The 23,986-nt window shown below is 40.5% G+C and overlaps 2 protein-coding genes across 7 annotated transcripts in view; one reads left to right on the top strand and one right to left on the bottom strand.

Moving 5' to 3' along the window:
* Window positions 1–23,986, bottom strand: part of FAM149B1 (family with sequence similarity 149 member B1) — a 519,129-nt gene that overhangs the window by 330,206 nt on the left and 164,937 nt on the right. The gene's annotated exons all lie outside the window — the stretch shown is intronic.
* The window catches only part of CFAP70 (cilia and flagella associated protein 70), a 116,281-nt gene that overhangs the window by 21,912 nt on the left and 70,383 nt on the right, over window positions 1–23,986 (top strand). For all 6 annotated transcript variants that reach the window (XM_050803409.1, XM_050803408.1, XM_050803407.1 and 3 more), the window contains 3 exons: window positions 2,368–2,462; window positions 6,647–6,746; window positions 8,930–9,064. In XM_050803409.1, coding sequence (XP_050659366.1) covers window positions 2,368–2,462; window positions 6,647–6,746; window positions 8,930–9,064 — 330 coding nt within the window. The remainder of the gene's footprint in view (window positions 1–2,367; window positions 2,463–6,646; window positions 6,747–8,929; window positions 9,065–23,986) is intronic.

The following is a 23,986-nucleotide window of genomic DNA, read 5'->3' on the forward strand; positions in this document are numbered from 1 at the left end:
CCTGTTGCCCAGGTTGGAGTGCAATGGCGTGATCTCGGTTCACTGCAACCTTTGCCTCCTGGGTTCAAGCGATTCTCCTACCTCAGCCTCCCAAGTAGCTGGGATTACAGGCACCTGCCACCACACCTGGCTAATTTTTGTATTTTTAGTGGAGATGGGGTTTCACCATGTTTGGCCAGACTGGTCTTGAACTCCTGACCTCAGGTGATCCGCCTGCCTCGGCCTCCCAAAGTGCTGGGATTACAGGTGTGAACCACTGTGCCCGGCCGATAAAAGTTCTTATCTTTAGAAGTCCAGATTTTCGGCCGGGCGCGGTGGCTCAAGCCTGTAATCCCAGCACTTTGGGAGGCCGAGGCGGGCGGATCACAAGGTCAGGAGATCGAGACCACAGTGAAACCCCGTCTCTACTAAAAATACAAAAAATTAGCCGGGCGCGGTGGCGGGCGCCTGTAGTCCTAGCTACTCAGGAGGCTGAGGCAGGAGAATGGCGTGAACCCAGGAGGCGGAGCTTGCAGTGAGCCGAGATCGCGCCACTGCACTCCAGCCTGGGCAACAGCGTGAGACTCCGTCTCAAAAAAAAAAAAAAAAAAAAGAAGTCCAGATTTTCAGGAAGTATTCAAAGTCTTGTTATTTTCAGAACTAGAATCTGTTGGGAAGACACTGCTATTTTTCCTTTATCTCAAGGTATTATTGTTTGTTTGTTTGTTTGTGACAGAGTCTCACTCTGTCGCCCAGGCTGGAGTGCAGTGGCGCTATCTTAGCTCATTGCAACCTCTGCCTCTTGGGTTCAAGCTATTCTCATGCCTCAACCACCTGAGTAGCTGGGATTACAGGCGCATGCCACCATGCCCTGCTGATTTTTGTATTTTTAGTAGAGACAGGGCTTCACCATATTGGCCAGGCTGGTCTCAAACTCCTGACCTCAAGTGATCTGCCCACCTCCAACTCCCAAAGTGCTGGGATTACAGGCGCAAGCCACTGCGCCCTGCCGGTTTTTCATTTTTTAAAACTGAGTTGTGTTTAATCATATATATATGCATACACTAATACATACATATATTCTTTCCCCATCATTTTTATTACACAAATGTAAAGAGTACATACTTAAACACACTATATGCACTTGCTTTGTTTTACTTTGTTGTGTATTTTTGAGATTTTTGCACATTACATAAAAAGCAGTCTCACTCTTTTTCTTTATTTGTACTTGCTGTATAATGTGACATTGTATGGACATACTTTAATATACTTATTATTAATTATATAAATTACCACAAATTTGTCAAGGGCATAGAAAATAGTATAACACACTTGCAGATGTTTCTTGAATGAGCTGATAATCCACTGATGGAAACATTTAATAAAATAATTTGTAAAATAAGGATGGTTGAATTATTTTTCATTGTCTGACTCTAAATATATAAAATAGTAGAGATGAGGCTAGGAATATTGGAAAAACACTGCGCAGTATCTTTTCTCATCATTGTGATTAGTGAAAATTCATACTTTTCTTAGATTTCTATTTGAATTTAGATCAGACATTTTATTTTAGACATTCAGATTATATTTTATGTTTTAGATTATATTGTTAATTCTCAGTCCTGGCTGCACATTACAGTCACCAGGAAAGTATTGAAAACAATGACAATGGCCAAGCCTTAACCCAGGTAAACTATGTAAGAATTTACTTTTAAAATAGTACCAATGCCAGGTGTTTTTTGCTTTTTTGGTTTTTCATTTTTTTGAGACAGGGTCTCACTCTGTTACCCAGGCTGGAATGCAGTGGTGTGATTATTGAGGCTCATTGTAGCCTCAACCTCCTAGGCTCAAGCAATTCTCCTGCCTCAGCCTCGTGAGTAGCTGGGACCACAGGCTCATGCCACCACACTCGGCTAATTTTTAAATTTTTTTAGAGATGGAGGTCTCACTTTGTTGCCCAGCCTGGTCTTAAACTCCTGGCCTCAAGCAGTACTCCTGCCTTGGCCTCCTAAAGTGTTGGGATTACAGGTGTGAGATACTGCACCAGGTCCAGGTGTTATTTAAAAAAAAAAAAAAAATCCAGATGATTTTAATGTACATCTAGATTTGAGAATCATTGATTAGGGTTATCTTAGTCAGTATTTGGATCTTAGTACCGGATCAATGTAACTATTATATATGTAATTTATCTTATATACTTTATTAATAAAGTACTCATAATTTTAAGGTGGTGGTAGTAGTTGCAATAGTAGTCATACTTATAGTAGTAATAGTAGTCGTAAGAAAAGTATTGTGAACAAATCCATTAAAAGAATGCCCTATAGATGGAGCAGAATGAAATCATGGCACAGATACAGAGAACAGAAGTCTTTATCTTATATTTTACAGGACAGTGAATTTAGGAATCAAGCAGAGTGCATAAAGAAAAGGATTATTTGGGACTTGGAAAGTCGCTGCTACCTTGATCCTTCTGCAGTGGTCAGGTAAGAAGAGGAAGGAAATATGTCTAACCCACAAAGGCTTGTAGGTGGGAAGAAATGTTACTTTTGTTAATTTTATTTATATTTGAGTTAAGGTGATTTTAGATTGAGACTTTCATTTATCACATCTATATATTAGAGTGACGTTGTGTTCATCTGCTAATAACAGAAACAGCTAATAATGTGGTTTAAGCAAGGTGAATGCTTATTCCCTTTTTGTATAAAAGAGGTCTGAGCTGGGCCTGGTGGCTCATGCCTATAATGCCAGCACTTTGGGAGGCAGGATGATCTCTTGAAGCCAAGAGTTCAAGACCAGCCTGGGCAACACACACACACACACACACACACACGCGCACAAAATTAGTTTGGTGCAGATACACACCTGTAGTCTTACTACTTGTGAGGCTGAGGTGATAGGATTGCTTGAGCCCAGGAGATTGAAGCTGCAGTGAGCTGTGATTGAGTCACTGCACTCCAGCCTGGGCAATGGAGTGACACCTTGTCTCTTAAAAAAAAAAAGTCAACTGAGTGCAATGGCTCACACCTGCAATCCCAGCACTTTGAAAGTCCAAGGCGGGCGGATCATGAGGTCAAGAGATTGAGACCATCCTGGCCAACATGGTGAAACCCTGTCTCTACTAAAAATAGAAAAATTAGCTGGGCATAAATTAGCTGGGCATAAATTAGCTGGGCATGGTGGTGCTTGCCTGTAGTCCCAGCTACTCGAGAGGCTGAGGCAGGAGAATCGCTTGAACCCAGGAGGCGGAGGTTATAGTGAGCCGAGATCACGCCACTGCACTCCAGCCTGGTGACAGAGCAAGACTCCATCTCAAAAAAAAAAAAAAAAAAAAAAAAAGTCCAGAATTGGTATGTATGATGATTACACAGTGTTATTAGATATCCAGGCTCCATCTTTCCTTTTGCTCTACCTTCTTTACTACGTGACTTCCATCCACAAGGTTGTGTCATGGTGCAAAGGTGGCTGCTGGAGCTCCAGCTTGCACACTCACATTTCTGGCAGAAATTTGGAAGAGGAGAATGGTTATAAAAAAGGACACATGCTGGCTGTCTTAACCCCTCTTGTGGAACCTTCCTGGAATCTGGCAACTTCTGTTTATGTCTCATTAGCCAACCTTTAGATGCAAGAAGGCTAGACAATAAAATGTTTTAGTTGAACACATTGTCACCCAGGCTAAATCAAGATTTAATTAGTAAAGAACAGGTACACATATTGTGTAGGTAACTATCAGTCTTTGTCACAATGACCTGGTCTTTAGAGATGACAATTGAGGGATTACCAATATATATACAATCTGAATGAACAACTCTGACTTAAAAAAAAAAAAAAGAATATCTGATTTTTTAGGACGGCTTAAGATTTATAGAAAAATCGAGCAGAAAAATTGAGCAGATGTTTTAGAGAGTTTTTATATACCCCTGGTCCCCCACTTGGTCATGGTGTATAACTCTTTTTACACATTGTTAGATTTGATTTGCTAATATTTTATTGAGGATACATTGTTGTCATTATTCCTTTGAACAAGTAGTTATCAGATCAATTAAGAATAAAAAAACACGAATTTATTTTACCTTCATTTATGACTTTTCCTGATGCTCTTTCTTATGTTGATACAAGTTTTTTGACCCATGTCATTTTCCTTTTCTCTAAAAACTTTTAACATTTCTTGTAAGGCAGGTCTAGTGGCCAGAAACTCCTCTCATTTTTGTTTGTTCGAGAAAGGGTTTATTTCTCCTTCACATTTGAAGGATAATTTTAGTAGGTACAGAATTCTAAGTTGGTGGTTTTTTCTTTGACAACTTTAAATATTTTGCCCTACTCTCTTCTTGCTGGCATGGTTTCTGAAGAGAAGTCCAATGTATTTCTAACCCTTGTTCTTCCATAGGTAAAGTGTTTTTTCCTCTGTTTTTTTTTCAAGATTTTCTTTTTTGCAGTTTGAAAACGATATGCCTAGATATAGTTGTTTGTTTGTTTTTGTCCTTATTCTGCTTGGTGTTCTCTGAGATTCCTGGATCTGTGGTTTGGTGTCTGTCAGCTAATTTTGGAAAATTCTTAGCTATTATTACTGCAAATATTTCTTCTGCTCTTTTCTTTCTTCTTCCGTTATGCCTAATTACACCTTTTTAAATTGTTCCACAAGTCTTGGATATTCTGTTATGATTTTTTTGTTTTCATTTTTTTTTCCTTTGCATTTCAGTTTGGGGAGTTTCTATTCGCATATACTCACGTTCACTGATTTTATTTTCCTTAGCCATGTCCAGTCAACTTAGAAGCCCATCAAATGAATTATTCATTTTTGTTTGTGTTTTTGATATCTAGCATTTCCTTTTGATTCTTTCTTAGAGTTTCCATCTCTGCTTACATTACCCATCTGTTCTTGCATGTTGCCTACTTTTTCCTTAAGAGTCTTTAATATAATTATATTTACTTAAATTTCCTATCTGATAATTCCAAAATCTATGTCATATCTTAGTCTAGGTCTTATAGTAGCTTTGTCTATTTGGACTATATTTTTTCTTGCCTTTTAGCATTCTTTATAGCCTTTTAATTTGGAAGCTAGCCATTATATATTGGGTAATAGGAATTGAGGTAACTAGTATTTTTAGTGTGAGGTATTATGTTAATCTGGTTAGGAGCTGGGTTGTGTTTCTTGTTTGCTATAGTTGTAAGTGCCAGAGGCTTCAGTTTCCTTTCCCCCCCCACCTCCCCTGTTGTCTTTGGATTTGCCCAAGAACTTCTCTAATAGAGTGGTGTGTAGCCCTCTCAGTTGTAATTAATTGTTATTATATTGAAACTCTGTTGATGTAGTGGCAAATTGTTGGGGAGAAGTATTCTATTACCTGTGATGAAGTCTCAGTAAATAGGTTTGGGTCCCTGGGCTGTGACTTTCAGAAGTGTTTCATAATTTTTTTTCCTCCTATCCCTGTGGAAGCTAGATAGGTTGGAGTTGTCTAAATGCCCTTCCCTGAGATCAGATAAGGATCTGGTAAAGTAGTTTCCCTTAAAGATCAACCCTTTGATAGGGAGAATGCTGCGGCCATATTTCAAAATGGTTACTTTTCTTCTCTCCCTGCCTGAAATATGAGGGTATTTTTCTTCCATCTTCACTGTGAGAACTTGGTGGGGCTCCTGGATTTAAAACTTATGTAAGTATGGGGACCCTTAACAGTGGGCCCCCTGGAGTTTTTCACTCCCAGCTAGTCTACATTCAGTCTCCAACAATTTGTCAAAATTATCATTAAACTATTTCTACTGGTTGCTGGCACCACCGGCTTCTGCTGTCTTTAAGCTGACTGCAGCTGTGATCCTCTGTATTTTCCTGTCTTTCTCAATTTCAGGATGGCAGTTTTTGCCTTGTGACCTCAATTCTATGATGGATCTAAGAAATGTTATTTATTTCAATTCGGTCAACATTTTTCTTGTTGCGAGGACTGGTGGGATTACTTCAAAACTGTGTTGGAGCTGAAACTGGATAGTATTTTCACAGTAGAAATAACCAATTTTATACCATTTGTAAACTTGTCTGATTATTTCTTTAGAATAAATCACTACAAGTAGAATTTATAGTGAATGATTATGGATTTTTGAAGGTTTTTGATTCATATTGCTAAATTGCTCTAAAAGTGTTCAATTTGCCTCACTAGAAGTTGAGCAGAATTATTTTTGGAATGTTATAGGTTTGGGAAAGTTTTAAAAACCACCAACCCAGTAAGAAATTTTTATTTATTTTATTTAAATTTTTTTTTTTTTTTTTTTTTTTTTTTGAGATAGGGTCTCACTGTGGCCCAGGTGAGAGTGCAGTAGCGCCATCATGGCTCACTGTAGCCTTGACCTGCTGGGCTGAAGCCATCCTCCCACCTCAGCCTCCTCAAGTAGCTGGAACCACAGGTATTCACTGCGATGCCCAGCTAATGTTTTGTATTTTTCATAGAGATGGAATTTTGCCATGTTGCTCAGACCCATCTTGAACACCTGGGCTCAAGCCATCTGCCTGCCTTGGTCTCTCAAAGTGCTGGCATTTACAGGCATGAGCCACTGAGCCCAGCCCCGCTATTTTTATATATGTATACTCTATATTACCTAATAAAAGAGAATATTTCCCTTTAACCTAAATTATACTGACTTTATTTTTACATATAATGCTAATGGACTGATTCTTGATTTGCAGTTTTCAGAAGCGAATTGCCGATTGCCGGCTTTGGCCTGTAGAGATCACAAGAGTTCCTCTGGTCACTGTACCCAAAGGGAAAGCTGGCAAAACTGAAAAGGTAAATATGCCCCCTCAAAACTATTTATATAAGAAATGTGGAATCAGACTCGACCTGTTATTCTGCTTCAATTCTGATACCAAAAGAAAATGTGAATTAATATAGCTGTTCTCCCAAGGGTGACTAGCTCATCCTGATTTGCCCTGAACTTCACTTGTTTTAGCACTGGAAGTCTCATGTCCCAGGAAACTCCTCTGTCCTGGGAAAAACCAGGATTATTGGCCACCCTAGTTCCCCGTTGTTCACTAAAAACTCTCTAGGCTTTATTACCAGATATCCTATTTCTCTTTAGCCCTTCACAATAGTTTTACCATAGGTTAAACTTGCCTACTTAAAATGTTTTAGCCTGCTAATTAGTGTAATAGGAATCTTAGATATACTACTATTTTTAAAAGGCTTAGCTTTGATGAGCCTATTACATGTTATCTATTGTTTTACCTGTGCATGTCTGGTCTTTTCTGCTTGTTCATAAACTCCCTGAGAGTAGGGGTCATGTAGTAGGCTGATGTGTATCCTCCATGGTACCTAGCATGATGTATGGCAAATAGCAGACATTTAATAAGTATCTAAATTGTTTGGCTGACTTTAAACATAGGCTTTTCACATAATAAAAATACTATTACTATGTAACCATTTCTCCCTTTGTTGTATATAAGTATTGGCAAACTTTCCTTAGATTTCTAAACTATCTGTTATCACATGAACATAGGACTTTTTTTTAATTTTTTTGAGATGGAGTCTTACTCTGTTGCCTAGGCTGGAGGGCAGTGGTGCAATCTCGGCTCACTGCAACCTCCGCCTCCTGGGTTCAAGTGATTCCCCTGCTTCAGCCTCCTGAGTAGCTGCGATTACAGGCACACACCACCACGCCCGGCTAATTTTTGTATTTTTAGCAGAGACAGAGCTTCACCATGTTGATCAGGCTGGTCTCGAACTCCTGACCTCATGATCCACCTGCCTCAGTCTCCCAAAGTGCTGGGATTACAGGCGTGAGCCACTGCGCCCAGCCGAGCATAGGACTTTTTAATCTAGTTGCCAATTATTATAATAGGTGAAATCAAAGAGGTTACTTTTATGCTTGGAATTTATTTTCTTTCACAAAATTGATTTTTTTCCCTATAAAAATTTTCTGTGGCAAACCATACAACCATTAAAAAACGCTGTTAAATTATATTTATTAACATGTTCTTCATCTTTGCAATGAAAGTTTAGATGAAATCAAGTATGGTAAATACATGACAGGAGACTGTCATTCATCCGCCTTCATCCATGGTGGATAATGCTGATCAATCAAAGCACTCTTTCCTTTTGAACCAAGATAAATGCAGATAATTTTTCTCAACCAACTATGCTAAAACACCTCCACCAATTAATGAGAATTTAGATATAAGTTAAAGCCTATTTGTCATCACTGGTCCAGATAATTTGTAAGGTCCCTTTTATTTGTATGAGTCTGTGAACTAAAGCTAAAAGCCATAGCTTCTGATTCCTTTTAAGTTTTTTGTTATTGTTATTGTTGTTGTTTTTTATAAAGCTTCACTTTCTCCTAGGAAGCCACATGGTGAAATTGACTTTTTGGTTGAATATATATATATATATATATATATATATTTTTTTTTTTTTTTTTTTTTTTGAGACGGAGTCTCGCTCTGTTGCCCAGGCTGGAGTGCAGTGGCGCGATCTCGGCTCACTGCAAGCTCCGCCTCCCGGGTTCACGCCATTCTCCTGCCTCAGCCTCCCGAGTAGCTGGGACTACAGGCGCCCACAACTGCGCCCGGCTAATTTTTGTATTTTTAGTAGAGACGGGGTTTCACCGTGGTCTCGATCTCCTGACCTTGTGATCCGCCCGCCTCGGCCTCCCAAAGTGCTGGGATTACAGGCGTGAGCCACCGCGCCCGGCTGAATATATATATTATCAATTAATTTGAGTTTGTATTGATGCAACTACTGCCTTTACTATTAACACTGTTTATATGCATTTTCTCAGGGATCATGGTATTATTGAACCCATTTTCATGATAAAGAAGGCCCAAAATGTCTTATGTAACTGATCCAAAGTCACGTAACTGGCTAAGTAGTAGAGTTAGTTTCTAAAACCAGGCCTTTGAACTGCTGAGTCAGAGCTCCATACCTTATATTATATTGCTTATAGCACTAATAACTCTCTGGTTTTATTCCTTTAGACTGATGAAGAAGGTCAGCTTTCATTTCATGGTGTGGCTTATGTTAATATGGTCCCATTGTTGTATCCAGGTGTGAAGAGAATTCGGGGAGCTTTTCATGTTTACCCTTACCTGGACAGTGTAGTCCATGAAAAGGTAAGAAAAAATTGCATAAAAATCATCATGGTAATTTATCCTTTATATATCTGTTTACTTACATCTTTAGCATATACATCTTTACAACTGATATTTAGAACCAGTTAGTATACTAGGCTATTAAATATATAGCTTTACAGTCATTCTGCATTGGACCTTAAAAAATTTAGGATAACGAAAAGGCAAAAACTGAAAACCTAGATCTCTATCAACAGGTTAACAGAGAACATAGAAAAACAAATTGTGTGGTACCTCTGTACAATGGAATACTACTCAACAATAAAAAGAAATGAGCTAATGATACATGCAACAGCACGGATGAATCTCAAATGCATTATGCCAAATAGAAGAAGCTAGACAAAAGGGAGAAAAGAGAGTACTTTTTTTTTTTTTTTTTTTAAGAGATGTGGGTCTCGCTTTGGAGTGCAGTGGTGCAATCATAGCTCACTACTGCCTCAAATTCCTGGGCTCAAGGTATCCTCCTGCCTCAGCCTTTTGAATAGCTGGGACTACAGATGTGCACCACTGTGGCTGGCTATTTAAAAAAAATTTTTTGGCCTGGCACGGTGGCTCACGCCTGTAATCCTAGCACTTTGGGAGGCCGAGGCGGGCGGATCACAAGGTCAGGAGATCGAGACCACGGTGAAACACCGTCTCTACTAAAAATACAAAAAATTAGCCGGGCGCGGTAGTGGGCGCCTGTAGTCCCAGCTACTCAGGAGGCTGAGGCAGGAGAATGGCGTGAATCCGGGAGGCGGAGCTTGCAGTGAGCCGAGATGGCGCCACTGCACTCCAGCCTGGGGGACACAGCAAGACTCCGTCTCAAAAAAAAAAAAAATTTTTTTATATAGAGACAGGGTCTTGAAAAGTTCATTCTATATAATTACATTTATATGCAATTCTGGGAAAGTAATTTATCTATATTGATAAAAAGCAGATTATGGTTACCTGGGAACAGGGATAGAAGGAGAGATGGATTACAAAGGAATGAAAGGAAAATATTAGGGATATGGAAATGATGGTTATCTTGATTGTGGTGATGGTTTCATAGGTATACACATATGTCAAAATTGATGAAATTATATACTTTAAATATGTATGGTTTATTTTTATTGTACTTAAATTTTACCTCAATAAATTTGGGTATAAAACTTTTAGCATAGGCCGGGCACGGTGGCTCACGCCTGTAATCCCAGCACTTTGGGAGGCTGAGGTGGGCGGATCACGAGGTCAGGAGATCGAGACCATCCTGGCTAACACGGTGAAACCCCATCTCTACTAAAAATCCAAAAAATTAGCCGGGTGTGGTGGCAGGCACCTGTAGTCCTAGCCACTCTGGAGGCTGAGGCAGGAGAATGGCGTGAAAATGGGAGGCGGAGCTTGCAGTGAGCCGAGATTGCTCCAGTGCACTGGGCGACAGAGCGAGACTCCGTCTCAAAAAAAAAAAAAACTTTTAGCATTATAAGTGTGACTGGGTGTGATGGCTCACACCTATAATCCCAGCACTGTGGGGGGCTGAGGCAGGCAGCTGAGAGTTGGAGACCAGCCTGGCCAACGTGGCTAAAACCTGTCTCTACTAAAAATACAAAAATTTGCAGAGTGTGGTGGCTGGAGCTGCCTGTAATCCCAGCCACTCGGAAGGCTGAGGCAGGAAAATTGCATGAACCTCGGAGGCGGAGGTTACAGTGAGCCCAAATTGCACCACTGCACTCCAGCCTGGGCGACAGAGCAAGACTCTGTCTTAAAAATATATATATAAGAAAAAGAAAAAAAAAAAAGTCTATTGTTGTTAAATATGGAAAAACTGAAATCCATGTGGTAATTAATGAACTAGAATATGTTTTTTTTTCCATTATTAGGTGTAAAAATGTTAAAATCATATATTCAAGCAAGAAGTCAGTTTTATCATGTTGCTTCCTAAGAGAAAATGAGGCTTTGTAAAACACAACAATAACAAAAGTGTATTATTATGTCACTGTTATTAGGACAGCTATTTTTCAATAATAAATTTATGAAAACCCCGTCATCTAGTTGTACACTGAGTAATAAACTGTTTCTACATCAGTATCTTTTGAACTAGAAGCCACATTTATAGGAATTTATTTATTTATCATTTTTATTTTTTGAGATGGAGTCTCGCTCTGTTGCCCAAGCTAGAGTGCAATGGCGCGATCTCGGCTCACTGCAACCTCCGCCTCCTAGGTTCAAGCAATTCTCCTGTCTCAGCTTCCCAAGTAGCTGGGATTACAGGTGCACGCTAATATGCCCGGCTAATTTTTTGTATTTTTAGTAGAAACGGGGTTTCACCATGTTAGACAGGCTGGTCTCGAACTCCTGACCTCAGGTGATCCACCCACCTTGGCCTCCCAAAGTGCTGGGATTACAGGCATGATCCACTGTGCCCGGCCAGAAATTTATTTTAAGGACATAATTTAATAGGTTCAAACATCTCATATTCATGAAAACTTTTTGAAACCTATAATAGCAAAAACTAAAAATGAGATTAAATGTTTACTAATAGAGGAATGTTTAGTAAATCATAGTAAATAAAAATGATGAAATATGTAGCCATTAAAAATATTAATACTTTATAGGCCACACTTATAATCCCAGCATTTTGGGAGGCCGAGGTCAAGAGCTTGAGACCATTCTGGCCAACATGGTGAAACCCTGTTTCTACTAAAAATACAAAAATTTGCTGGGCATGATGTGGTGCGCCTGTAGTCCCAGCTTCTCAGGAGGCTGAGGCAGGAGAATCGCTTGAACCTGGGAAGCAGAGGTTGCAGTGAGCCAAGATTGTGCCATTGCACTCCAGCCTGGAGACAGAGCGAGACTCCATCTCAAGAAAAAACAAAAAGGATAATTATTAATGCTTTATAGATAATTAAATGGGAAAGAAGGCTGGGCATGGTGGCTCACACCTGTAATCCCAGAACTTCAGGAGGCTGAGGTGGGAGTATCACTTCAGCCCAGGAGTTCAAGACCAACCAGGACAAAATAGTGAGACCCCATCTCTAAAAAAAAAAAAATATTTTTTTAAATTAGCAGAACATGGTGGCACATTCCTGTAGTCCCAGCTACTCCAGAGGCTAAGGTAGGAAGATCGATTGAGCCGAGGAGGTCAAGGCTGCAGTGAGCTGTGATTGTGCTACTGTACTCTGCCTGAGTGACAGAGTGAGACCTTGTCTTAAAAAAAATTAAAAATAAAAAAATGGGAGAAAAGAATGCAAGTGTTGCATATAACATAGATCAAAATAAATTTCAAATGAATTTATTAAATAAAGTTAAATGTGAAGACTATAAAAATGAGTATTAAAAATATGAAGTAAGAGAAAACTTCCTAGGCTTGAAAGCAGTGAAAAGTATGAAATAAAGTATTTTGTTTACCAAAAACGTCAAGTTTCTATATATAAAATAAACCTTCATAAATAAAATTACAATGTAACTGAAGAACTAGGGAAAATATTTGAATACACATCAGAAAGATAGCTACTGTTTCTGAAATACAGTAGTTTCCTGAAAGATAGCTACTATTCCTGAAATATAGTAGTTTTTTCAATCTAGAAGAATAACAAACTTTTTCTTAATGGGCAAGATACATGAAATAGCAGTTCACAAAAGAAGTGTCAGTGGCCAATAGATATAAGAAGAGACATCTGGCCTTATTTATTAATCAAGGAATTATTAATTTAAATAACAATAGTTATCATTTTACTTGAAAAGTTCAACAATTCTTTAAAATATGATAATGCCCGTTGGTGGCAAAGGTGTGATAATGTTATAGAACCAAACTGATGTTTGCTCACCTAGTACAGTAAAACCACATATATGCACCAAGGTTTGCAGTGATAGAAAGAAAGGCTTTCATTGCAGGGTGTCAAGCAAGGAGGACCAGGCAGCTAAATTATCAAATCCTGAGGTCCCTGATGGCTTGCAGGCAATGATTTTTTTTTTTTTTTTTTTTTTTTTTTGAGACGGAGTCTTGCTCTGTCACCCAGGCTGGAGGGCAGTGGCCGGATCTCAGCTCACTGCAAGCTCCACCTCCCGGGTTTACGCCGTTCTCCTGCCTCAGCCTCCCGAGTAGCTGGGACTACAGGCGCCCGCCACCTCGCCCGGCTAGTTTTTTTGTATTTTTTAGTAGAGACGGGGTTTCACCGTGTTAGCCGGGATCGTCTCTCGATCTCCTGGCCTCGTGATCCGCCCGTCTCGGCCTCCCAAAGTGCTGGGATTACAGGCTTGAGCCACCGGGCCCGGCCGCAGGCAATGATTTTTAAAGGCAGAGGTAAATTTCAGGAAAGCAGAAGCTACAGGCAAAGTCATAAATCAATATATGCAAGTTACACATTGGTTTAAGCTTAAAAGGGCAGGATATGTTGAGGCAGGGGTAGGGAGGTTTGAGAGTGGTAGATAGATTCAAAGATTTTCTGATTTGCAGTTGTTAAGGAAGAGAGGCTTTGTTTAAAAATTTGGGGTCAGTAGAAAAATGTTAACTGGCTAGGGGGAGTGACTTTCTCCAAGCACCCCAGAAAGAAATTTAGAACAAAGGACCATATAGTTCAGTCTTCACTTCCCTCTTAGCTGGGGGCTGATCCATTAGCTGATCTGAGGGCCATCTGATCCTTTCAGTGGTTCCTTCAGTGGTTCTTTCTGAGGCTCAGAAAGACAACTCAGGGACATATGTTAAGACGTTATGTTTAGTTTCTATAAAGCAAACATCTTTTGAACTTTAACTTCCTTGGCTATTGTTTTAGGCTACTATTACCTTCTTGTTTAAGTTACTTATTTATTTCTGGGGCTAGCTGGGTGCCTAGAATGTCTCTTGAAGGAACTTCAGAATTTTCCATTATTTCCATGCTTGGGGAGCACAGGCCTCTAAAAAGAGGATCCTTGCTCAATCTCAGTAAAACAACTTTCATTCACTGCTAGTAGGAGCTAGTAGGAGCGTAAATTGGTAAAAACTTTTTGCAAAAAAATTTATTGTCCATATGTATTCAAAAGCTTGAAATACTTATATCCTTTCCAATAGGACTTCTACTTCTAGGAAACTATTTCAAGGGAATAATTGGAAATGTATCCAAACCTTTCTACATGAAGATACTCTTGGTGAATCTGAGGGAAACAGTGAATCATAATAGAAAAGTTATGAGGTTTGATAACCCACTCAGGCACCCTAGAGTTTGAATTCTGGAACTGCCATTTACTAGCTGGATGACTTCAGGCAAGTGACTAAATTTGTCTCACATTTACTGTATTCATCAGTAAAATGGAGGCAATACTTGTTTCCTAGAATTGTTTTACCTATTAAATGAGATGAAATATATAAAGTACTAGGAATGTAGTTGGCACACAGAAAATTTTAGCTATCACTTTTATTATACACGTATGATAGGGGAATATTGTGCATATATTAAAAATTATCCTCATGAAAAATTTTAAAACATGAGAGAATGTAAATGATAGTCTGTTAAATGAAAGTCAAAATATAAATATATTCACTTTTTTTACAATAATTTTTAAAATATATAGAAAACATTGGAAAGGAAATATCTCTGGCTATGGCCAAGTGAGGAGGTTGACAAATCATCTCCCCACAAAAGCAACCATAAAGCTAGACAAATGGACAAAAAGTCATTTCACCATCCTTGAAATTGACCAAAAGCATCAACAAGCTGAGAAGTACTAATGCATGAAAAACTAAGGAGTTTGAGGCCTTCTTGTCTGGGGCTGCTCTGCCTTCCCCACCCTTACCTTTAGCTCAAGAATGCATGAAAGAATTATCCATTGGGGGTGAGCTGAATGCCAAGTCCCATCCCTACTCTGTCTCATTACGATCATGATGGAAGGCAAAGGGGAAGCAGGCATGTCACATAGTGAGAGAAATAGCATAAAAGAGAGGAGAGCGGTGCCAGATTATTTTTTAGCAAGCAGATCTCTTTGTAACTAACAGAGCGAGAACTCATTACTTCAAGAATAGCACCAAGCCATTTATGAGGGATCTACCCCACGACCCTAACACCTCCTACCACGCCCTACCTAGAACATTGGGGATCACATTTCTTTTCTTTTTTTCTTTCTTCCTTTTTTTATGAGACATGGTCTTCTCACGCTGTCACCCACTGGAGGGGGATCACATTTTAACATGAGATTTCTAGAGGATAAAGAGCCAAACTACATCAAAATGGCAATCTTGGTGGAAGGCAACCAACAAATATGTAATAAGAGTCCCAACAGGGAAGAGTATAAAGACATAATGTCTGAAAATATCCCACATTTGATGAAAACATTAATTTACAGATCCAAGGAGTTTAGAAAATCCCAGTTAGGATCAGCACACAGAGACCCAAAATATACACATTATATATAGTCAAATGAAGGAGAGAGACAAAGAGAACATTACAAATGCAACAGGAGAAAAACAATTCATCACTTACAGGGGAGAATCAATATGGTTAACCACTGATTTTTTCATCTGAAACAATGGAAACCAGAAGGCAGTAGAATAACATATGTGAAATTCTGAAAGAAAAACACACATACACAAAAACTACCAACCGAAAACAAGGGCAGGGCTGGGTGCGGTGGCTCATGCCTGTAATCCCAGCACTTTGGGAGGTAGAGGTGGGTGGATCACCTGAAGTCAGGCGTTTGAGACCAGCCTGGCCAACATGATGAGACCCTGTATCTACTAAAAATACAAAAGTTACCTGGGCATGGTGGTGTGCACCTGTAATCCCAGCTGCTCAAGAGGCTGAGGCGGGAGAACTCCTGAGGCAGGAGGTTATAGTGAGCCAAGATCACGCCACTGCACTCCAGCCTAGATGACAGAGTGAGACTCTGTCTCAGTAAAAGAAACAAAAACAACAAAGGCAAAATAAAGACATCCCCAGATAAATGCTGAAAGAATTTGTTGCTAGGAAACATGCCTTGCAGGAAATACTAAAGGAAGTCTTTCAGCTTGAAAGGAAGTGATACCAGTTGCTAACTTGAATCCATAAGAAGAAATGAGGAATACTTGAAATGGTTAAATATAAGTTAATATAAAGGAGTTTAGAAATAGATCTTTTTCATTTTTACTCTTAACTTCTTTAGAACACATGATTGGATAAAGTATTTGTTATATTGTTGGGTTAACATATAGATTTAATTTATATGATAATAGCATAAAGGAAGGAGGATAGAATGGAGCTATAGTGGAGCAAAGTTTCAGTATTTTACCAGAATTAAGATAGTATTGATGTGAAATAGATTGTGATTAGTTAGGATGTATGTTGTAATCCCTAAGTAACCACTAAGAAAATTGTGTGTGTATACATATACATATGCACATATATATGTGTGTATGTCCATACATATTATATATACATATATATTTGTCCCGACCCGTGGGCTCATCAATGTAGGCCCTAGAAGAGGGAGTGGGAACTTGGGGGAACAAGAGACACGAGAAATGGAGACAAGACAGTATCCTGATCAAGTCTCGTTTATTGGTGGCAGTGTAATGCCTTATATAGACCGGCAGGGGCAGAGGTTGGGCCAGGGCGATGATGGTGGCCCTGCGGTGGGCGTGGCCAGGTAGGTTTCGGTTTCTTCGGTCGGACGTCATGTTGCGCCTGCGCCGTCAGTTGGTAATTTTCCCGGGCGCGGGATGGCACCTGCGCTGTAAGTTGATCATGTTCCCGGGCGCGGGAAAATGGGTGATGAAGAACCAGAAAGAGCGCCATTTTGTATGAGATATCAGTACAGGGAAGAAGGTAAATCTAGGGAGGAGGTATAGAGTGGAAATGTATAGAGCTCAGGCGACAATCGTCAGTTATTAATCGCTATGGCCGGGCCACGCAGCTCCGGACAGGTCCCCCTTTTTTATTATTTCATGATGAGAGATAACCCCTCGGGAAGTGCGCCTGTCTTAGGTTGGGTCAACTCATCCCCACCTTTTAAGCCCGTCATGGGATTAGGCAGCAGCAAGGGCGGCCCTCCTGTCTTAGGCTCAGTTGGGGGTGGTGTCCTCTTACCCGTCATTGACTGTCCAGTTCAGCTCACAGGGGCGGTGGTCTTATAAAGGCAGATAAGACTCACCATGTTCAGACATCTCAAGGCGATGATAATGGACCTGTATAGGCTTGGCCTGGAAGGCCTCGATTTGTCTTCTGACGAATGCCAAAAGCTTATTAAGGATTATAGGCCCAAGAGTGAGAAAGAGTAGAAGGGTAAGTAAAGGACCCAAAAATGGTAGGAGATAAGGGAGAAGTCCATGGAGTCCAGTCCAAAGCGGATTGGCGGCCAGGTCTTTTCTGCGTTTTTCTAGCTCTTCTTGTAAGGTCTTTATTTTATCACTGACGATCCCGGATTTGTTAGCATAAAAACAGCATCTTTCCTGTAGAGCCAAACAGATCCCTCCCTGTTCTGCTGTTAGTAAGTCTAGACCTCTTCTATTTTGGAGAACTACTTCAGCTAATGAGTCTACCTGATCTTGTAGATCTTGTATAGTACTGGATAAGGTTTGTACATCGGAAATTAATTGATTGGATAATTTAGTATATTGGGTTAGTGAGACTCCTAGGCCTGTAGCTCCTGTTGTAAATGCAGTGGTGATTCCCAGTCCGGCCAACAAGGAATAAATTGTATGGCCCGCTTTGGTCTATATATAAAATGCTCAATAGCGGGGATGGGGATAGGTTCATCTCCAGGGATGATATCAATGTCGGGGAGAAGAGTGGCTAGAACACAAAGCCCTGTCCAATTTGTGGGTAGATAAGTATATGCCATGTTGTTTCCACAGAGGAAAACCGAGCCATTTATAGCACACAAGGGGCTGGTGACATTGATTATGGAGGTACAGTTGTTGAATACAACGTAGCCTAGATCGATTTCTTCAGTGCTATTGTAAGACGGTGAAAAGAGGCAAGAAGAATTAGAAAACTTCATTGGTTGAACTAAGAGGGGAGAGATAATTGGACAGGAGTTATTGACCAAGGACTCACCCGAGTAATTGACATAGGATAATGAAAAGTTAGGTATAGCTAGAGGAGTAGGGGGACCCATTTTTAGACAAAGCCAACAATCGTGGGCAAGGCTTGTATTGGACATTTGGAGTAAGTTGTAAGTGGCATTAAGGATATCAAAAGTTTGAGCATCGATCATAAGGTTATCTCTAACTTTAGGCAGGGCCAAAGGGTGATATTGAAGTTCAGGATACAGGGCTTTATGAATTTCTTCTAGTTTTTTTCTGAACAGTTTTAATTCTTGCGGTGTCTAATGGACCTCCCCCATCAGAGATGTGGATAGGGGCTGTAGTGCTCCAGCAAACAGGCTGTCCTTTTTGGCCGTTACAAGGAGATTGTACAAGTTTATTGGTGGATCCTAGTACTTGTACATCACTGGTACCTCCAGTTTGTGTTTTTAGTAACGTAGCCACATAGTATGTTTTATTGCCTGATTTGCATTGTTGATATGAGGTGTAGCAAGAACTATGTACAGAGGACTGGAAAGAACTACAGGGGCATTCTTGGAGCGGCCCGCTAGGGGAGGTGTCTCTTGGGGTTGACTTACATTTCCATAGCTGGTTTGGCATTAAGTAAGCTGTCTTGCCCGAGCAAGTCACTTGGAAGATTCTGTCTGACGGAGGTTCAGATACTTGTCCCCCACTGCAGTCACAAGGCTGGCCGTGTTGCTTTCGTATTAGTTCTATTGCTTTACGAGGGTCATCAAAACCTGCATAGACTGTCACTATGTTATATAAAATGATTATTTTCCAAAAGAATCTCATGTTGGGCTTCATTTTCTGAAAAACAAAAGGGAAGAAACTTCTCAGGGAGGATTGTTTTCCCTGGATTGACAATGGTTATGATTCATTTGTCTTACCAATCTTTCGGGCAGCCATCTGGCTGCATCATTTTTTTGTGAGAAAATACATACTGAGCCTCTTCCCCAAACTAAAACTGGGTCAGGGCCATGCCATGAATTATCAAGTGGATCTTTCCATTTAACCATTGCAAACTGTTTTTGAGATTCAGGATGCCAGAAATGGTCGGCAGCAGATTTTCCGTGACTGTCCAAATTTTAAAAATTAAGGATAAAGAGGGCATGATTAAGTATGTTTCTGGGGGTACCCTTCACGGGGTACCAGCTCCCCCCTTTTATTTTTTTGATAGTAGTTTTTAATGACAGATGGGCCCTTTCTACTATACCTTGTCCTTGGGGATTGTAGGGAATGCCTGTGATATGTTTAATTTGTAGGGTGCTGCAGAATTGTAAGAAAGTTTTGGCTATGTAACCAGGACCGTTATCTGTCTTAATTTGTTTGGGTATACCTAAGATGGAAAAGCAATGTAATAAATGAGTTATGACATGTTTGGTGGCCTCTCCTGTCTGGAGAGTTGCAATAATGAACCCACTATAGGTGTCTATGCATACATGAATATATTTTAGTTGGCCAAATTCTGAGTGATGTGTAACGTCCATTTGCCAAATTTCGTTGGGGATGAGTCCTCGAGGGTTAACTCCTAGATGAGGAACGGGTAAATAAGTTATGCAGTTGGCACATTGTTTAACTATTTGTCGGGCTTGTTCTCTAGTAATTTTAAACATAAGTCCTTTAAGGTCTGGGCGTTTAAATGATGTAGGGCATGTGCTTTTTGTGCTTGTTGTAAATTGTCTGTAGTGACTGTGGCTGTGGTTTTTGTTGCCATGTCAGCTGTTGAATTACCTTGTGCTAAAGGTCCCGGTAATCCTGAATGTGCTCTAATATGTCCAAGGAAAAAGGGAGTAGTCCTTTTTTGAATAAGTTGTTGACATTGTAGAAATAGGTTAGCTGTGTCTGAAATATGTTTAATTTGAGGCACGGTCTCTAAGAGGGGTATTGAATGAGCCAGGTAGGCGCTGTCTGTGTAAATATTAAGTGGCTGACAAGGGAAAGCTGATAATGCTGCAATTATGGCTTGTAATTCGACTAGCTGAGCTGATGTATAAGTGGTTTGGAATTTGACAGTTGTATTATTGTAGGTGTAAGCAGCGAGTCCTGTGGAAGATCCATCAGTGAAAATTAGTAATGCGTCATTGAGAGGTTCCTTACTGGTAATATGAGGAAATACAAACGCATGAAGTTTGCAAAATTGAATGAGTTTGTTAGGTGGGTAATGGTTGTCAATTGTGCCAGTGTAAGAAGCGCAAGCAATTGGCCAGGCTTCTGTATTTTGTAACAGCCAATGGATGTGTGATTGAGTGTAGGGCTGTATAATGGTAGAGGGTTCTATTCCAAAGTATTTTCTACTGTTTTCTCTTCCCAAGATAATTAGATCAGCTATGGCATCATAATAAGGCAACAAAACCTTTTTGGGGGAGGAGGGCAGGTGTACCCACATAATGGGATTGTTTTGCCAGAATAAACCAGTAGGGGTTATTGCTGTGTTAAAAATAATGAATATGGCCGGGCGCGGTGGCTCACGCCTGTAATCCCAGCGCTTTGGGAGGCCAAGGCGGGCGGATCACAAGGTCAGGAGATCGAGACCACGGTGAAACCCCGTCTCTACTAAAAATACAAAAAATTAGCCGGGCGCGGTTGTGGGCGCCTGTAGTCCCAGCTACTCGGGAGGCTGAGGCAGGAGAATGGCGTGAACCCGGGAGGCGGAGCTTGCAGTGAGCTGAGATCGTGCCACTGCACTCCAGCCTGGGCGACAGAGCGAGACTCCGTCTCAAAAAAAAAAAAAAAAAAAAAAAAAGAATATTAATGGCTGAGAATAATCAATACTGGTAACAAATTGTGTTGTAATGGCATTTTCTACCCGTTGGAGTGCCGTTAATGCTTCTTTTGAAATGGACCTGGGGGATTTCGGATTAGAGTCTCCTTTTAATATATCGAAAAGAGGTTTTAACTCTCCTGTGGTAAGTTTTAAGTATGGTCGAAGCCAATTTATGTCTCCCAGTAATTTTTGGAAATCATTTAAAGTTTTTAGATGGTCACGACGTATAACGGCCTTTTGATTAATGATTTTGGGTCCATTAATTTGAAAACCAAGATAGGTATATGGATTTTGTAGTTGTATTTTTTCTGGGGCTATTTGCAGTCCGGCTGTTGTCAACTCTTGTTTGAGTTGGGCAAAGCACTGTAAGACTTGTTCACCAATCTCTCCTGCTATTAAAATATCATCCAGGCCGGGCGCGGTGGCTCAAGCCTGTAATCCCAGCACTTTGGGAGGCCGAGACGGGTGGATCACGAGGTCAGGAGATCGAGACCATCCTGGCTAACACAGTGAAACCCCGTCTCTACTGAAAAAATACAAAAAAACTAGCCGGGCGAGGTGGCGGGCGCCTGTAGTCCCAGCTACTCGGGAGGCTGAGGCAGGAGAATGGCCTGAACCCGGGAGGCGGAGCTGGCAGTGAGCTGAGATCCGGCCACTGCACTCCAGCAAGGGGGACAGAGTGAGACTCCGTCTCAAAAAAAAAAAAAAAAAAAAAAAAAAAAAAAAAAAAAATATATCATCCATATAATGTATAATATACATTTGTGTCCATATTTTTCTGACTGGTTCTATAGCAGCGGCTACATATTTTTGACACAAGGTAGGACTATTGGCCATACCCTGAGGTAAGACTTTCCATTGGTAACGTTTCATTGGTTGTTTAAAATTTATAGATGGAAGACTAAAGGCAAACCTTGTCTGATCAGCAGGATGAAGGGGGATTGTAAAGAAGCAATCTTTAAGGTCAATAATGATTTTAAAATATTTTTGAGGAATCGCAACTGGTGAGGGCAGTCCCGGTTGTAAGGCACCCATAAGGACCATAGTGATATTTACTGCTCTTAAATCTTGTAAGAGTCTCCATTTGCCAGACTTTTTCTTAATGACAAAGATAGGTGTATTCCAAGGGGAATTACTTTCTGTAATATGTCCTGCTAGCAGTTGGTCCTGCACTAACTGTTGGGCAGCACTTAGCTTATCATTAAGTAAAGGCCACTGATCTACCCAAACGGGCTCATCTGACTTCCAAGTAATGGGGTCAGCGCACTTTTGGGGTGCAGGTATGTCAGTGGCCTGGGCTAAAAATTTCCAAACCCTTTTTTATCAAGTTGTCCTGAGACCGGCATAGGCTGTGGAATACCGTTTTCCTTTTTTCCAAGACCTTTACCAGGGGTGTATCCCTGAGTTAGCATTTGTGCAGTAACTATATTATTTGGGCTGCACATTATAATTTTCATTTGGGAGAGCAGGTCTCGTCCCCAAAGATTAACAGGTAAGTGAGGGATGATAAATGGCTTAATGAGGCCTGAATTGTTTTCTTTATCTGTCCATGTTAGGTATTTAGAACTTTGTTTAGGATTACTGCTTTGTCCAATTCCTCTCAGGTGAGTTAAAGTCTCTGTGGTAGGCCAATGAGAGGGCCAATCTTCTTGTTTAATGATGGTTACATCGGCCCCTGTGTCTATTAGCCCAGTAAATGCCTTACCATCTAACCATAAGGTTAGAGAGGGTTTTTGATTTGTAATTGGTTGCACCCAATATATATCTGATGATCCAAAACCTTTTGTATTCCTGTTGGAGTGTTGGATATTATTATCTGTTTTAACTAAGGGTAGCAAAACTAACTGTGCTATTCTAACCCCTTGAGGGACAGTAATAATGTTGTTAATAGCTCTGGCCATAATTTTAATTTCTCCTTCATAATCATTATCGATAACTCCAGGGAGGACTTGTAAACCTTTCATGGTGACACTACTTCTTCCCAAGAGTAGCCCAAAAGTGTCAGGTGGTAAAGGCCCATATATTCCTGTATTTAAGGTTTGTGGTCCCATCTCAGGTGTTAATACTGTGTGGGAGGTGGAACTGAGGTCCAGTCCTGCACTTCCTGGGGTTGCTCTACTAAGTTTTGAAATGGATTGTTGCTGCTGGCTGGAACAAAGCTGACTGCCCCATATGCTTGTTTTGGGGCCTGGGGCTGGCCCCTCACCCCATTTCCCTGCTGAGACGATAAAGGATTTCCTTGACTATCAGTTTTAGATTTACATTCGTTGGCCCAGTGCCTTCCTCTTTTACACCTTGGGCAAAGGCCTGGAATTTTTGTTTCTGGATTTTTATTTTGGTTTTCATGGCAACCTTTTGCAAAGTGTCCTTTTTTACCGCATTTAAAGCATCCCCCTTTATCTTTAGCTTTGTTATTGAGGAAGTCTCTTACTGTTTGACCGCTAAAGGCGGCGGCCATTGCTAGACCCTGTTGATATGAGGGCCCAATATCTGAACAAAGGCGAATATATCCTGTTAAATCTGTTTTCTTTCGATAAGGTCTGATTGCCGCTTGGCAGGCGGGGTTGGCGTTTTCATATGCCAACTGTTTAACATAATCTACACCCGTTTCTGCATTTCCAAAAATTCTACCTGCCGTGGTCATGAGTCTATGTACAAAATCTGAGAATGGCTCATCTGGTCCTTGTTTGACTGCCATGAGTGAGGCCCCTGGGTCTCCTTTAACAGGGAGTTTCCTCCAGGCTTTTGTAGCGGCTGCCTGGATTTGTGAAAACAAGCCAGGATCATATTGCATTTGGGCCTGAGTGTCTGCATAGTTACCTGAACCAGTTAGCATATCAAAATCCCAGCCGTTTCCTGCCTGTTGGTTTCTTTTAGCTGTGTCCCTACAATTTTCAAAAAACTCTGACTTCCAAATTAAATGATCTCCCCCAGAGAGAACTGCCCTAACTAAGGTATTCCAATCTGTAGGGGTGAGCCAGTTATCAGCTACAGATTCCACTATTGCAAGAGTATATGGAGCAGTAGCCCCATATTGAGAAGCAGCAGTTTTTAACTCTTTTATGATAGTGAAATCAAACCCAGTATGATGTCTCCAAGCTTGTCCTTGCCCATCTGTGGTTTCAGTAACTGGGAAGATGTCTTTGGGGGAGGAGTCTTCTCTATGTCGGCTAGCAACTAACCC

The sequence above is a fragment of the Macaca thibetana genome, chromosome 9, assembly GCF_024542745.1.
Source record: "Macaca thibetana thibetana isolate TM-01 chromosome 9, ASM2454274v1, whole genome shotgun sequence".
NCBI lineage: Eukaryota > Metazoa > Chordata > Mammalia > Primates > Cercopithecidae > Macaca > Macaca thibetana.